Source organism: Dendrobates tinctorius, unplaced genomic scaffold (genome assembly GCF_039654945.1).
Source record: "Dendrobates tinctorius isolate UK_male_01 unplaced genomic scaffold, ASM3965494v1 ptg000103l, whole genome shotgun sequence".
In the NCBI taxonomy this organism is placed as follows: domain Eukaryota; kingdom Metazoa; phylum Chordata; class Amphibia; order Anura; family Dendrobatidae; genus Dendrobates; species Dendrobates tinctorius.
The window spans coordinates 33,203,811-33,220,039 of record NW_027361771.1 but is presented as its reverse complement, the minus strand read 5'-3'; the positions used below and the strand labels follow the sequence as shown (position 1 = coordinate 33,220,039).

Sequence of the window (16,229 nt, the reverse complement as noted above, 5' to 3'; positions counted from 1 at the left end):
TAGTGATATATACAGTGCCTACAAGTAGTATTCAACCCCCTGCAGATTTAGCAGGTTTGATAAGATGCAAATAAGTTAGAGCCTTCAAACTTCACACAAGAGCAGGATTTATTAACAGATGCATAAATCTTACAAACCAAAAAGTTATGTTGCTCAGTTAAATTTTAATAAATTTTAAACATACAAGTGTGGGTCAATTATTATTCAACCCCTAGGTTTAATATTTTGTGGAATAACCCTTGTTTGCAATTACAGCTAATAATCGTCTTTTATAAGACCTCATCAGGCCGGCACAGGTCTCTGGAGTTATCTTGGCCGACTCCTCCATGCAGATCTTCTCCAAGTTATCTAGGTTCTTTGGGTGTCTCATGTGGACTTTAATCTTGAGCTCCTTCCACAAGTTTTCAATTGGGTTAAGGTCAGGAGACTGACTAGGCCACTCCAACATCTTGATTTTTTGCCTCTTGAACCAAGCCTTGGTTTTCTTGGCTGTGTGCTTTGGGTCGTTGTCTTGTTGGAAGATGAAATGACGACCCATCTTAAGATCCTTGATGGAGGAGCGGAGGTTCTTGGCCAAAATCTCCAGGTAGGCCGTGCTATCCATCTTCCCATGGATGCGGACCAGATGGCCAGGCCCCTTGGCTGAGAAACAGCCCCACAGCATGATGCTGCCACCACCATGCTTGACTGTAGGGATGGTATTCTTGGGGTCGTATGCAGTGCCATCCAGTCTCCAAACGTCACGTGTGTGGTTGGCACCAAAGATCTCGATCTTGGTCTCATCAGACCAGAGAACCTTGAACCAGTCTGTCTCAGAGTCCTCCAAGTGATCATGAGCAAACTGTAGACGAGCCTTGACATGACGCTTTGAAAGTAAAGGTACCTTACGGGCTCGTCTGGAACGGAGACCATTGCGGTGGAGTACGTTACTTATGGTATTGACTGAAACCAATGTCCCCACTGCCATGAGATCTTCCCGGAGCTCCTTCCTCGTTGTCCTTGGGTTAGCCTTGACTCTTCGGACAAGCCTGGCCTCGGCACGGGAGGAAACTTTCAAAGGCTGTCCAGGCCGTGGAAGGCTAACAGTAGTTCCATAAGCCTTCCACTTCCGGATGATGCTCCCAACAGTGGAGACAGGTAGGCCCAACTCCTTGGAAAGGGTTTTGTACCCCTTGCCAGCCTTGTGACCCTCCCCGATCTTGTCTCTGATGGCCTTGGAATGCTCCTTTGTCTTTCCCATGTTGACCATGTATGAGTGCTGTTCACAAGTTTGGGGAGGGTCTTAAATAGTCAGAAAAGGCTGGAAAAAGAGATAATTAATCCAAACATGTGAAGCTCATTGTTCTTTGTGCCTGAAATACTTCTTAATACTTTAGGGAAACCAAACAGAATTCTGGTTGTTTGAGGGGTTGAATAATAAATGACCCTCTGAATAAACTTTTCACAATTTTAAAAAAAATTAAACAAAGAAATAACATTCTTTTTTGCTGCCGTGCATTTCACACTTCCAGGCTGATCTACAGTCCAAATGTCACAATGCCAAGTTAATTCCGAATGTGTAAACCTGCTAAATCTGCAGGGGGTTGAATACTACTTGTAGGCACTGTATATAGATATATATGTGTAATCAATATTACATATTTACAATTTATTAGTTTTGTGTTCTAAAGTTATATTCCAATAAATATATATTTATGTTCTATCTAAATATCTTGATTATTGTATCATAAAAATGATTAAATGTCTGATGTTCACATTGTACTACAATAAATTTTTCACTTAAATATAAGCAATATATGTGGGAGTCGGAGTCGTGGAGTCGGAGTTGGAGTCAGCGTAAGGGAAATTGAGGAGTCGGAGTCGCAGGTTTGGCTTACCGACTCCACAGCCCTGGATTATTGATGATGTGACACAGGACAGAAGCAGCCGAATGAATTCTGAGGTATTCAGAGCCATACTGTGTGCTCAGATCCAGCCAAATGCAGCCAAACTGATTGGTCTTCGTTTCATACTACAGATGGACAATGACAAAACATAAAGCCAAAACAACCCAGGAGTTTATTAACGCAAAGATGTGGAATATTCTTGAACGGCCAAGTCAGTCACCTGATCTCAACCCAATTGAGCATGCAGTTCACTTGTTAAAGACTAAACTTCAGACAGGCCCACAAACAAACAGCAACTGGAAACCACCGCAGTGAAGGCCTGGCAGAGCATCAAAAAGGAGGAAACACAGCGTCTGGTGATGTCCATGAGTTCAAGACTTCAGGCAGTCATTGCCAACAAAGGGTTTTCAACCAAGTACTAGAAATGAACATTTTATTTACAATTATTGGTCCCTTTAAAAACAGGGTGGCACATGTTAAGGAGCTGAAACTCCTAAACCCTTCATCCAAGTTTAATGTGGATACCCTCAAATGAAAGCTGAAAGTCTGAACATCAACTGCATCTGAATTGTTTTGTTTAAAATTCATTGTGGTAATGCCTAGAACCAAAATTAGAAAAATGTTGTCTCTGTCCAAATATATATGGACCTAACTGTATGTAAGTAAGAAAGTGCTTGTCCCCGAAGGTCGTCAACCCATTTTAAAAGATTCCAGTGTAGCAGTTGAATGAGGGACACAGTCACGGTGGCATAATTCTGCATATTGCGCACCCTCTGGCTGTATCCTGGTGATCAGTGGGTTCCCAGACGTGCTGCACCTCCTCCGGCATAGCGAGATTTCCGAGTGTGGGCATGTTGTAGATAAGCAAGTCTTCCTTGTGATGTTGGGATTTGGGCCTTCTGGCCAGTACTGTGAATGAATGGGAGTAACTGAAATAAAGAGAACTGGGCTGATTAGTCTCATTTTTCATCCTGAGGACTGCCTAACTTGTTTTGTTTTTTACATTTAGAGGAAATATCCCGCCACAAGGGTCCGCCGGTCTTCACACAGGAGGAACGCTACAAGATGGTGCGAGCCATTAAGTGGGTGGATGAGATTGTACCCGCCGCTCCCTATGTGACCACCTTGGATACCCTGGACAAGTATAACTGTGACTTCTGCGTCCACGGAAGTGAGTGGATATTCCTAGTGGTGAGATTATCGCACTGATCCTGTAGCACTAGTCCACGGACTAAGCGCGCAGTCTTTGCAATGGGGCTGTCTCCTTAGGACTATATTGAGGTATTTCAAAGTTGTGATAAATCAAAAGTACTATAATTAGACACCCCCAATTTCTTAGGTCCCCAACATAAAAAGTATAATTAAAAAAAAACAAAAACCTCAGGACCGGCACCCTTACTGCAGTGGACTTCACTATTCTGCTCTTATGGAAAAGTGAAGACTTCAGCTAATCAGTGACCACTACTGATTGGCTGTAGCTGTCACATGACATAATGCCACATTACCGCTGACAATCACAGGGCTGGTCCAGGAGTTAAGCATATGTTTTTTTATGTGGATGACTTAAAGGGAATCTGAGAAAAGCATGATGTAGTGACAGTAACAATGATTCCATTGATGTGTCACTTACTGAGCTGCTTGCTGCAGTTTTGATAAAATCACTGTTTTTTGCTGCTGCAGATCTACTAGTTCTCTGAATGCTGAGCTCTGTGTAACCCCGTCCACACCACTGATAGGCAGCTTTCTGTGTACACTGTACCCAAATTCGTGTTGAGGGTGGGGTTACACAGAGGAGGAGGACTACATGGCATTGGACAGCTAGTCCTCTAATGATAATCTCTTGCTGATAAAACATTGCTTTTATTGAAACTGCAACAAGCAGTTGTCTCTGCCCTTACACCATGCTGCTCTCGGAGTACATAGCAAAAACCTGCTGACTGATTCCCTTTATGAAATTAAGAGGGGGTTGTACTTTTAACATTTGTTAAATGTTTACTATATCGAAACCTAGATGGAAGAGCAAGCTGCGTTTTGAAAAAGAATAAAAAATGCCACTTACTCGCCCCTTCCCCTCTTAAAAAGCCACAAAATATATTTAGTGTGTTGTGTTGTATTGCACTATAGTCTTTGATGTAACATCTGGGGACTGGTTGCAGCTGAAGTCTGAGGGGAATGGTATTCCAAAACTGCATCTTAAAGGGGTTCTCCGAGAAATGTGCTAAAATAATACACCGTTAAATATTAAACATTTTTCTATATATCTTCATTTATCAAAAACATATGCTTTATCTACAGCAATCTGTCAGAATTTCAAAGATTTTTTTTAAATGATTGTAGTTCTCACTTTTTAACCCCTTAAAATAAAAAGCAAAATAGTGTGCTCCAAAATGGTATCAATAAAAATCAAGCCCTCATCCAGATCCATAGCAGGAAAAAGTAAAAGTTTTGGGTCTCCAAAAATGGTGACAATATATATATATATATATATATATATATATATATATATATATATATATTGTCACCATTTTTGGAGACCCAAAATTATAATTATATATATATATATATTGCGCTCTCTATTGTTGGCTGCAGAATGAGTTAACTGACCACCCATCAGTAAGCGCACTATGATAGTGAAGACTGAGCTTGTATCTCCTTATCAGTTTTTTTTTTTTTTTTTTTTTAAGCTTTCAGATGATTTACTGTTGTAACCAAAAGTATTGACACCCCTGCAATTCTGTCAGATAATACTCAGTTTCTTCCTGAAAATGATTGCAATCACAAATTCTTTGGTATTATTATCTTCATTTAATTTGTCTTAAATGAAAAAACACAAAAGAGAATGAAGCAAAAAGCAAAACATTGATCATTTCACACAAAACTCCAAAAATGGGCCAGACAAAAGTATTGGCACCCTCAGCCTAATACTTGGTTGCACAACCTTTCGCCAAAATAACTGCGACCAACTGCTTCTGGTAACCATCAATGAGTTTCTTACAATGCTCTTCTGGAATTTTAGACCATTCGTCTATGGCAAACTGCTCCAGGTCCCTAATATTAGAAGGGTGCCTTCTCCAAACTGCCATTTTTAGATCTCTTCACAGGTGTTCTATGGGATTCAGGTCTGAACTCATTGCTGGCCACCTTAGAAGTCTCCAGTGCTTTCTCTCAAACCATTTTCTAGTGCTTTTTGAAGTGTGTTTTGGGTCATTGTCCTGCTGGAAGACCCATGACCTCTGAGGGAGACCTAGCTTTCTCACACTGGGCCCTACATTATGTTGCAAAATTTGTTGGTCGTCTTCAGACTTCATAATGCCATGCACATGGTCAAGCAGTCCGGTGCCAGAGGCAGCAAAGCAACCCAAAAACATCAGGGAACCTCCGCCATGTTTGACTGTAGGGACCGTGTTCTTTTCTTTGAATGCCTCTTTTTTTCTCCTGTAAACTCTATGTTGATGCCTTTGCCCAAAAAGCTCTACTTTTGTCTCATCTGACCAGAGAACATTCTTCCAAAACGTTTTAGGCTTTTTCAGGTAAGTTTTGGCAAACTCCAGCCTGGCTTTTTTATGTCTCGGGCTAAGAAGTGGGGTCTTCCTGGGTCTCCTACCATACAGTCCCTTTTCATTCAGACGCCAACGGATAGTATGGGTTGACACTGTTGTACCCTTGGACTGCAGGGCAGCTTGAACTTGTTTGGATGTTAGTCGAGGTTCTTTATCCAACATCCGCACAATCTTGCGTTGAAATCTCTTGTCAATTTTTCTTTTCCGTCCACATCTAGGGAGATTAGCCACAGTGCCATGAGCTTTAAACTTCTTGATGACACTGCGCACGGTAGACACAGGAACATTCAGGTCTTTGGAGATGGACTTGTAGCCTTGAGATTGCTCATGCTTCCTCACAATTTGGTTTCTCAAGTCCTCAGACAGTTCTTTGGTCTTCTTTCTTTTCTCCATGCTCAATGTGGTACACACAAGGACACAGGACAGAGGTTGAGTCAACTTTAATCCATGTCAACGGCTGCAAGTGTGACTTAGTTACTGCCAACACCTGTTAGGTGCCACAGGTAAGTTACAGGTGCTGTTAATTACATAAATTAGAGAAGCATCACATGATTTTTCGAACAGTGCCAATACTTTTGTCCACCCTCTTTTTTATGTTTGGTGTGGAATTATATCCAATTTGGCTTTAGGACAATTCTTTTTGTGTTTTTTTTCATTTAAGACAAATTAAATGAAGATAATACCAAAGAATTTGTGTTTGCAATCATTTTCAGGAAGAAACTGAGTATTATCTGACAGAATTGCAGGGGTGTCAATACTTTTGGCCACAACTGTTTGACCACAGGCCACATCAAAGTTTAATGTGCAGGGAAACAGGGCCTACAAAAGCTAAACTGTGCAAAATATTAAATGAATACCAATTGCAAAAATTGCTTTTAGCTCCAAAGACTTGTATTTGCAAGAAAAGAAGTTTCCCCCAAAGTTGGACAACCCATTTCAGGTCCAGAGCTGCTTGCTGTAAATGTATGGCAGGTGGTTCTTCATCCATTAATGTTTTATCAGTTCCACCATTTACTGCCAGCTCCCTCGGTATCCGATAACCTCAGGATGAGATTCTTATGTCTGACCCACAATACACAACCTTCTCACCTCCTCTGCAGATGACATCACCCTGACGGTAGATGGAAAGGATACGTACGAGGAGGTGAAGAATGCTGGAAGATACCGGTCAGTAGCGGTGGTGGGAGTGTTGTGGACAGAATAATGACTGGTGCATGTGTTACCATGGGGTCTCGTTTCAGGGAATGCCAGCGCACACAGGGGGTGTCCACGACTGACCTGGTGGGCCGTATGCTACTCATGACGAAGGCCCATCACAGCGTAGTGAGCAATGTAAGGCTATAGTGTGCAGAATGGGTGTGAGGTGACTTCTCTACGAATGGTCCATGTTCAGTTTTATAAGCGGTGTACCTCTCCTACAGGAAGCCACTCAAGATTACAAGCGCCACCAGGACAACTTTGGGAAGGTGGGTAATGCTCTGTCACATCGACGTAGATATAAGTCGTCCTAGTCACTGATCACTTAGATATTATCTTTAACCTTGGCAAATTTTAGTTTTTGCACATTCATTTTCCACCACCCTTTTACCAAGAGCCAACATTTTTTTATATTTGTTGACATAGCCACGTCAGGGTGATTTTTTTTTTTTCTAGATGAGTTGCAATATTTATTCACACCATTACATTTTAGCATATAATGTATTGAAATCCGGGGAAAGAAATTGGGTGAAATCGTAAAAAAAAAAAAAAGAGCGTGTGGAGTCTCCATACTCCATCATAGAAAACCTGCAAGAGAGAAAATGAGCAGAAACCCTGATTGTAACTAAATAAGTAAAAAGCAAAAGTGCATTTAAATAACACGGGGTTCTTAGCAATACTGTTTTTGATCAAAAATAGCATAAAAGCCATCCCACCAACTACAAGGTGACTGATCGGGACGGTCCTACACTGTCTAATATTAAAACCTTACCATGTGTCAGAGTTAACCTCAAGGTGTGAATAAGGGCAGACAAAAGGACCAGGTCCCGACCAGTGAGCACCGGTATATGGAAGCCTTTAAACACAATTTCCAGCTCAGGTGAGGGAGGCCACACCCCGGCTCGCACAGAATGCAAAAATACAAAGAAAAAAAAAAATTGCACATGGGCAATTCAGTGAAGAGGCCTCACAAGGGAATGTCACACCGGTCCTACTACCTGGATTATTGTGTGGGGTGACGTAATGTACGGTAGTCGGACACCTCTGGTCTTCATTCCAGGTACACTTAATAGTTAAGCATTACGTTGATTTACTGGTGTTACGGCCATTTTTCCAAAAGTATCCCAAGAGCTGTTTTTCAACATGACATGTTGCTACTGCACAGCCAGCATGGCCTTGATGTGCTACCATGGCCTGCAGCATCTCCAGACTTGTCTCCCATCAAACACTTCTGGGACATCATTGGTCAGCAATGTACCAGCGTGTACGCCGGTTTCCAAGGTAAACAGCGGGTATCCAGGAGCCGCGGCTCCTGGATACCTGATGTTTACATTAGAAACCAGCGTAGCTGATCTCTTGCTGCCACACGCAGCGATGCATGCTGGCCAGCGGGAGACCAGCGATCAAAAAATGACCCAGGACGATCGAGAACTATCAGCGATACCTGGCAGGGGAGCTGGTCGCTGATCCCAGTCACACACAGCGATCTCGCTAGCGCGATCGCTGCGGCTTCTCAAAATCAGCAATCTTGCTAGTGCGATCGCTATGGCGTCACAAAATCAGCGATCTTGCTAGCGAGATCGCTATGTTGTCACAAAATCAGCGATCTTGCTAGCGAGATCGCTGTGTGTGACGGGGCCTTTATATGCGGATAATCCCTGACCTTATATCTTTTGGTCAGTAGCTTTTATGGCCAAACATGGTGCTGAATGGGGTCTTCAGTACTCCCACGGCTGCCATGACAACCCATGATAGTCACAAAAGGAGAAGGGATGGGTCCTGGATCATGCACGTATCTGAACCATTTAAATGCTGCTGTCAGTGATTGCTGCTATGTAACCATGCCGCGGTCAGTCGGAGCTTATCTTTGGTCGCTGAGGTAAGAGGCAGGTGCCGGCTGTACGGCACAACCAGCACTTACCTTCTACAGAACCGGATCGCTCCGTTGACCCGCACTATACGCTGACACCTTGTAGCTTATGTACTTGGAGGTTATGGTGTGAACAGTGGTTATAAAGAAACCTTTTTTTTTTTTTCCATTCTAGTACAAGATCTCAGTGTGGAGGTGCAGGACTACAAGGCGCTTTCTTTGTTTTTTTTGCACCAGTCTGATCCCAGGAATCATGTTTTCTACTTACAATTTGTGATATTGGGTATAAATCTTGCCTTCATGTTGCCGCAGCTGAGCCACAGTAATGACCCTAGCGCTTGTTCCTATAGAGACAGGTGATCACGGCACAGACTGTTATCGGCAAGGAGATGGTGTTACCAATACTACACAGTGCTGGCGTCTTACTATTCCAGGTCTTGTAGGCCGGTGGTCTACTCGTATTTCCCTGTGTTATACACAAGGCAGCGTTACAAGCAGTCTCCTCATAATCACTAGGTCTGCCGCTACCTGATATACCCAGTCTCCATTTTCTTGAGCCTTACTGCCTATAGCAGCCAATCATATTGCTGCTTTCATCTTACCAAGGATGGGTTAAAAATGCCAGCTGCTTGGTGATTGGTTGCTGCAGTGTTTCTTTTCTGATTCTGAAAATCTACGACCATTTTAATCTATTATTTTTTTTTTTTAATCCCTTTGATTGTCATGCAGGATGCCAGGGGTCACAGTCCATGGACCGGAGTTTCTCAGTTCCTTCAAACATCACAAAAAATCATGCAGTTCGCCTCGGGGAAGGAGCCCGAACCAGGAGACAGCATTATATATGTCGCTGGAGCTTTTGATCTGTTCCGTATCCTTTAATTTCTCACAAACTGGATTCTTTATATTTTGGCGCTTCGTCAACCATGTTACATAGGCGTTGACTTGTTCAGACATGTGACAGACGTCTCCCTCTTTAACCAGTTCCCTTTTCCATAGCCATTATTTTTTTAGATCTTGGACACTTTTTTCTTTTGAGGGGGGGGGGCAGCTTTTTATAAAAAAAAATAAATAATAAAATCCTGCTTTTTATTTGCGTTTATTTTTTATTCATTTTGAAAACTGTGTCCCCTGTGAGGTCATAAAAGACCTTTTGGAGGATATTTTAACTTTTTATTTTTCTATCTGATTTTCTCTGTAACTGGGGATGATATATTCAGACCAGTTTCAAGGAAAATTCTTCCTTCTGAGTGCAAAGTAGAGCTGAATGGCACTCCCTATACCCAGCAATCACATGGTCACTAGGTTCTGATGTTAGCTCTGCCCATTACTCTATAAACAGCCCCTGTTTAGCATCATGTCTACAGCGATTGTGAAGGCAGAGATGGTAAAAGAGACATTTCTGTCTTTTCTATGAGTAGTTTAGCTGGGCTAATGGAGTTTTAGAACTACACAACAGAGAAGAACACGGACTACCTGGAAATTTATCATCCATGGGCAGTCTAGATTTAGTTTAAGGTGGTGTCCACCTCTGGTGACAATTTTCAACTTAAATATATGTATGAGGGGCTGAATAGAGTTTTTGCAAATGAGGGAAAGGTGGCACATCTCATCCTATGTCTTAATCTGTCTTTTGCCCTGTATCCACGCTGTTAATGGTTTTGGATCCTTTATGGCTTCCGACAGACATTGGCCATATAGATTTCCTGGAGAAGGTCCACAGTTTGGCCACAAAGCCGTACGTTATTGTGGGATTGCATTTTGACCAGGTGACTTGGACCACACAATATATTCCCGATACTATTTGGGTTTCTGTGCTTTCTACTCACTGTCTGTTCTTGCAGGAAGTGAATCACTACAAGAGAAAGAACTACCCCATTATGAACATCCATGAGAGGACTCTCAGCGTTTTGGCCTGCAGGGTGAGAATATCCCTAGATCTTTCTTAAAGTGGGCAGCTTCTTGGAAACTAAACAAATCCTTATGCCTTCCCTTGCAGTATGTTTCAGAAGTTGTTATCGGTGCACCATATTCAGTCACCTCGGATCTTTTGGATCATTTCAAAGTAAGTTATGATCAGCCAGAAGTGTGTTGGTTCAGAAGGGTTCACCTAAAGTTGTATTTTGGCCACATGCCTATGGCATAGCTGTATACCCATCTACCCCTCACTCACATTTTTCAGTACAAATCAGAGTATGGAAGAAAATAGTTGTATAATTGATCAGCTGTAACATTCTTCTAAGATTGTGGCAAAAAAAAGTGTGAATGTTATTCCCTAATGTCAGAGGCCGCTTTCAACAGTACCACTCTTTGCAACACAAAAATTGTTCAGAAATGGTTTAAGGAACATAACAAATAGTTACAAATAGTTGAAGGTGTTGACTTGGCCTCCATATTTCCCAGAACGCAATCTGATTGAGAATTGAGATGTGCAGGAAAAAAACAAGTCTGTCAATCACTAGTAGAACCGTCCACTGGTCTCCTATCCATACAAACCTCTATTCTGCTCAACTTCTGCTTTACACTATGCTGTCCATAGATCGGTATAATGCAGTGGCTTCGCTTTTAAGACTCCTGGTGTTTTGACACCAGATATCACAACCAGTAAATTCAGAGGTCTTGCTGGGTCTGAATTGTTTTGGCAGCCCAAAGCAGAACCTACATAATAAAAAACAAGTGGCAGGACCACCAATGTCTCATCAGTCGGGGGTCATACCTATCGGGTTCTCGGCAACGGTTGCAGAGAAGACTGCCCCTTTCAGCATTATTTTTACATTGTGCAAATCTCATTACGGTCAAGAAGTTGGAAGACAGCCCCAATTATCTTGAATAAGGACTGTGTTCAATTTGCCCCCAGTCAGGAGCATTGTTGGGAATCCCATCAAAGACATTGGTGGCAAAGTTGCGTTGCCTTGTGTACAGTTTTCTTGGTTAATCATAGTGTTTGCTTATTTACATCTATGAAGGTAAAATTGGTTACATTTTGGCTGACCAAGATTGACGATCTGCTCTACTATATAAAAGCCTTACCCTTAAACCATAAAAATGGTTCTCTTCCTTTTTTATGTAACAGACAACCCTTTTAGCACCCAACCGCATTGTAGGGGAAAACTGTTTGTTGGGGGTCCGACTGCTGGGACTCGTACCGATCAGCAGAATGACAAAATGGAGCAGCAGGTCGGATACTCAACCCCTCCTCCATTCATTCTCTATGAATCTGCCGGAAAGAACGCTCAGCAGATCCCAAGAGAATTGATGGAGCTGAGGTCCGGCATGTACACTGCTGCTTCATTCTAACAGGGATAGTGCCGACTCTGTTCACACGTCCAGTAATCATCCACTAGAACGGATCCAGCAGCAATCTGTTGGTAAAAATGTTGTGCAGACAGAACTTTTAGTCCTTTTTTTAAAAAAAACTGATCTCTGCTGGATCCGTTTTTTTTTTTTTTACATTGGAAAACGGATCTGTTAATTAGCCATCCGTTTTTCTTTGATTTGTAAAGGATTAGTTTTTTGCTTACCGGATCCGTTACAAATTGAAGAAAACAGATGACTATTTAACAGATCCGTTTTCCATAGATTTCATTGTTAAAAAAACGGATCCAGCAAAGATCAGTTTTTAAAAAAACAGACTAAAAAGTTGTGTCTGTAACTTTTACCAACTGATTGCTGCTGGATCCATTCTAATGAATGATTACTGGACATGTGCCCATAGCCTCATTCTGCCAGTCAGTGTGGGTCAGCAGTCGGACCCCCCATGATCACTAAGTTACCGTATCACCTTTCCTGCAGATAGGTGATATCTTGTATTCACTGGACAACACTGGTCATTCTAAGCTTGAATGGTGTTTCATCCAGCAGAGCAGTTCATCAGTCTCCATCAGTCACTTTTAGTTCCATAGATTATTATTCGCAAACTTGTCCCGATTGTTACCAGCACTCATGTTTTTGTCCAGCTGAAGTCCTCACGGACACAAGACTATATTGTCTTTTTGCAACTTCTTAGTTGTACCGAGCTATCATACGTCCCACATACTGCTTTTGTGTATCACTCAAAGTTTCTGATTTCATGCACACTAAGAGGTTTTTTTTTTTTGTTGTTGGACCCCGCGTCTTTTATTGTATGCCAAATTTTAACTGTATCCTAATTGTGTAAACTGCACCATACAGTGTCTCACTGAGTGCTCTCTAGTATTGGCCTCCACGTTGCCTCCTTCAGATATCCCCGCCAGTGATTTCAACATAGCGGATAGTAGATTCTAGCAGTTCATCTTAAAACACATAGCAATGAAATGACCGAGAAATGATGCGTCCATGTTACCAGGAACAGATCTGGTGTGGAATAGAAGAGTGAATGTAGTGGTCTCTGAACGCAAGGCTGTATTATGGTGTGGTAGAGGAATCTAGTAATGTATTCCTCATCTCAGGTTGACCTGGTGTGTCATGGCAAGACAGAAGTTCTACCAGATAAGGATGGCTCCGACCCCTATGCAGTGAGTATCTCCACTGACGTTCTGTGTAGTGCTTAGTACCCCCTCATCCTTTTCTCCTCCTGTACCCCCTCTCCTCCATCTTCCTACATTTGTCGCCCAGAGGCTTTTGGAGCAATTTAGATTTCATGATTCTTTTTTTCTTTTATCCGTTTATAGAGCATCACTTCATTGTTTACTTCCCTGGGGCTCTACTTCTTTCTTGTTTGTTCGTAGCATTCTTAATTGCTGCCACTTCTCAGACATCAATTTCTCTAGTACTCCTGTCATTTATGTGTATTACAGGAGCCAAAACGTAGAGGTATATTCCGGACAGTAGATAGCGGCAACAACCTCACGACAGATGATATCGTGCAGAGAATTATAAAAAACAGGTTAGTATTAATCATGGCATAGAAATAATGCATCTGTGCTAGCTCGACACCATGAGCCTGCCCATGCAGCAGGGCACTGATGAGATCAGGGAGGCCATATTACAGCCATGAGCAACTACTGTAGTAAATGATCGGAGGTTGATGTGACACATTCACAGGGTGGGGACTACACAATAATACACTGTCTCCATGTTGCCGTATCTTGCTTGTAGCCCAGGTCGGCTATATTGGAGACCCATTAGTAGCCATATTGTGCAGTCGTTTACACCCAGATGGGCAGATCTCATCCAAAGTTCTGAAGCCAAATTGGGCATAATGTGTAACATTCCCGTACTTGGCTTGGATATAAGTATTATACAGTGGTACCATCATCAATAATGGTGTTCTTTTATATGCTTGTAACACAGTCTTGTATAATCCGCCCTATAGGTTGGAGTATGAAGCTCGAAATCAGAAAAAAGAAGCAAAGGAGCTGGCAGTCATGGAAGCACAGCAGAGACGAGAGAGAATCGTAGAAGGACAAGAAAACTGAGACTCCACTCCCCGTACTCCCAATACTATTCTCTCTCCCAGTTCAGTGATACAAAGTGCTCTCATCCACCATATACCAGTGGTCCCGTCATGTGCATTATACACGGTATACACTAGATGGCATGCAATCCATATGGACAGTAGAATAGGATATTAGGATCTGTCCGGTTCCCCCTGAACAGAATATATTGGGCCTGGTGCTGCCACTTCTAATTACACTGATGTCTGAAAACAAGATTTCTCTAGGTAATTTATTCAACCATCAGAAAGTTTCCTTTATCTAAGCTGCCGTGGCAGGGACCAGCCGTCTTTTAACGAAAAGAACCATCGTCTTATCTTATGATAAGCGTGCAGTGCCACTGGCATTTGAATGGGACGGTCACCAAAAGGGAGGCTAGATAACGATTACAGCTTTAAGGGCATCACTCTGCTTCTATATGCTTTGCTAATTCAGTGTGACAAGTCCCCTGTAAAGTCAAAATGTGCAAAAAAAAAAGTCCTTTTTAATGGTTGACTATTACGTATTCCCAAAGTGGTTTTAGTTTGTGCTCTTAGGTTGTCAAATTTTTTTGGATCTTTGTATATCGCCGTCCCCATGATTCCTGTATTAGGGAGAGGGGCGGCATGACCACTGTCCCTAAAACTGACCATAGACACTAGGTCATTCTTATCCATGGCAAAGGACATATGCTCTGAGACATCGCTGACACCTACTAGACCCCAATTTGATACCTGTACCAGGGCTCAACCACACAATTTCATCATATAACAAACTATGACCTCTAACAGTTACATGTCACAGAACTAGTGATGGTGCGAGTGTGCTCGTTTCTTGGGTATTGCACCGAGATGTTTGCAGGTGTCAGACTGCCACAAAACATGCATATATTTTCTGACAAACACAGGCAATCGCTGCATGTTTTGTGCCTGTCGGACAGCAGCAAAAATGTGACCACCGGGACTCGAACATGTCACTACAGCACCTACGACACTCTGTCCATACCCAAGCACCTGCGACACTCTGTCCATACCCGTGCACCCGCGACACTGTGTCCATACCCGTGCACCCGCGACACTGTGTCCATACCCGTGCACCCGCGACACTGTGTCCATACCCGTGCACCCGCGACACTGTGTCCATACCCGTGCACCCGCGACACTGTGTCCATACCCGTGCACCCGCGACACTGTGTCCATACCCGTGCACCCGCGACACTGTGTCCATACCCGTGCACCCGCGACACTGTGTCCATACCCGTGCCACTGTGTCCATACCCGCGACACTGTGTCCATACCCGCGACACTGTGTCCATACCCGCGACACTGTGTCCATACCCGCGACACTGTGTCCATACCCGCGACACTGTGTCCATACCCGCGACACTGTGTCCATACCCGCGACACTGTGTCCATACCCGCGACACTGTGTCCATACCCGCGACACTGTGTCCATACCCGCGACACTGTGTCCATACCCGTGCACCAGCGACACTGTGTCCATACCCGTGCACCCTCGACAAACTCGAGTAACAAACACTTGTACTTGTGCTCATCACCAGACAGCACATCTTCATCTAATGTCTATTGTCAGCTTTTCAGAGACAAGCGGCTTGGTTTCTATTGGGTGTACATACCATACAGAATCTATAGAAACTCTTTACCTTTTGTACATATAGCTGATGGTTCAAATGAAGGAATACAATCTCCATGTTCGGCTACCCTTTTAATATTCTCACTGAAAACATTTCTTCTTTTAAATAGTTTTTAAATCTTCTTATTGTACTGTAATGTCTCTTGTTACTCTGATTCCCCACCACTTCTGTCTATGTCATTCAGATTCTTTTTCTAGCACAGTGTTTGGCAACCTATGTCAGTCTAGCCATTTCAAATCTGCAACTCCCAGGATGCTATGAAAGCTGTTGATCATCATGGCATGCTGGGGCTTGTAGATATAAAATAGCTGGGGAGCCTTAAGTTACAGTTCGGGGTCCGAGCACAGTAACCTGCAGACTTTCATCCATTGCTACGGACCTCCAGAGCACCCCAGTATTCTTACTAATGATGTTATTGGCAAGATTTATAGAAGAGAAGGCTGAAGACTGATCACAGCCCCATATGTGGTTCTCTCTATCATAAATCTGTATACAGGCTCTCCCCCACCCTATATACAACAGCTTCCTCTTATAACATGATTTGCCTTTACGCCTTAAACACTAAATAGCCTCTCCCCACCAAAGTCTTGTCTACACTTGCACTTCCAGTTGTGACAGTGTTTAGAGATTTGAGTGTTTTAAATTAAAAGTTAAATGATTTTACTTACTAAA

General features: G+C 42.8%; 1 protein-coding gene across 2 annotated transcripts in view; it reads left to right on the top strand.

The window, feature by feature from the left end:
• Positions 1-16,229, top strand: part of PCYT2 (phosphate cytidylyltransferase 2, ethanolamine) — a 27,592-nt gene extending 11,363 nt beyond the window's left edge. For both annotated transcript variants that reach the window (XM_073588204.1, XM_073588203.1), the window contains 11 exons: positions 2,896-3,057; positions 6,547-6,613; positions 6,688-6,778; positions 6,868-6,912; positions 9,243-9,381; positions 10,197-10,279; positions 10,355-10,432; positions 10,510-10,575; positions 12,938-13,003; positions 13,286-13,374; positions 13,804-16,229. In XM_073588204.1, the coding sequence (XP_073444305.1) occupies positions 2,896-3,057; positions 6,547-6,613; positions 6,688-6,778; positions 6,868-6,912; positions 9,243-9,381; positions 10,197-10,279; positions 10,355-10,432; positions 10,510-10,575; positions 12,938-13,003; positions 13,286-13,374; positions 13,804-13,906 (989 nt within the window). In that variant the 3' untranslated portion in view covers positions 13,907-16,229. The remainder of the gene's footprint in view (positions 1-2,895; positions 3,058-6,546; positions 6,614-6,687; positions 6,779-6,867; positions 6,913-9,242; positions 9,382-10,196; positions 10,280-10,354; positions 10,433-10,509; positions 10,576-12,937; positions 13,004-13,285; positions 13,375-13,803) is intronic.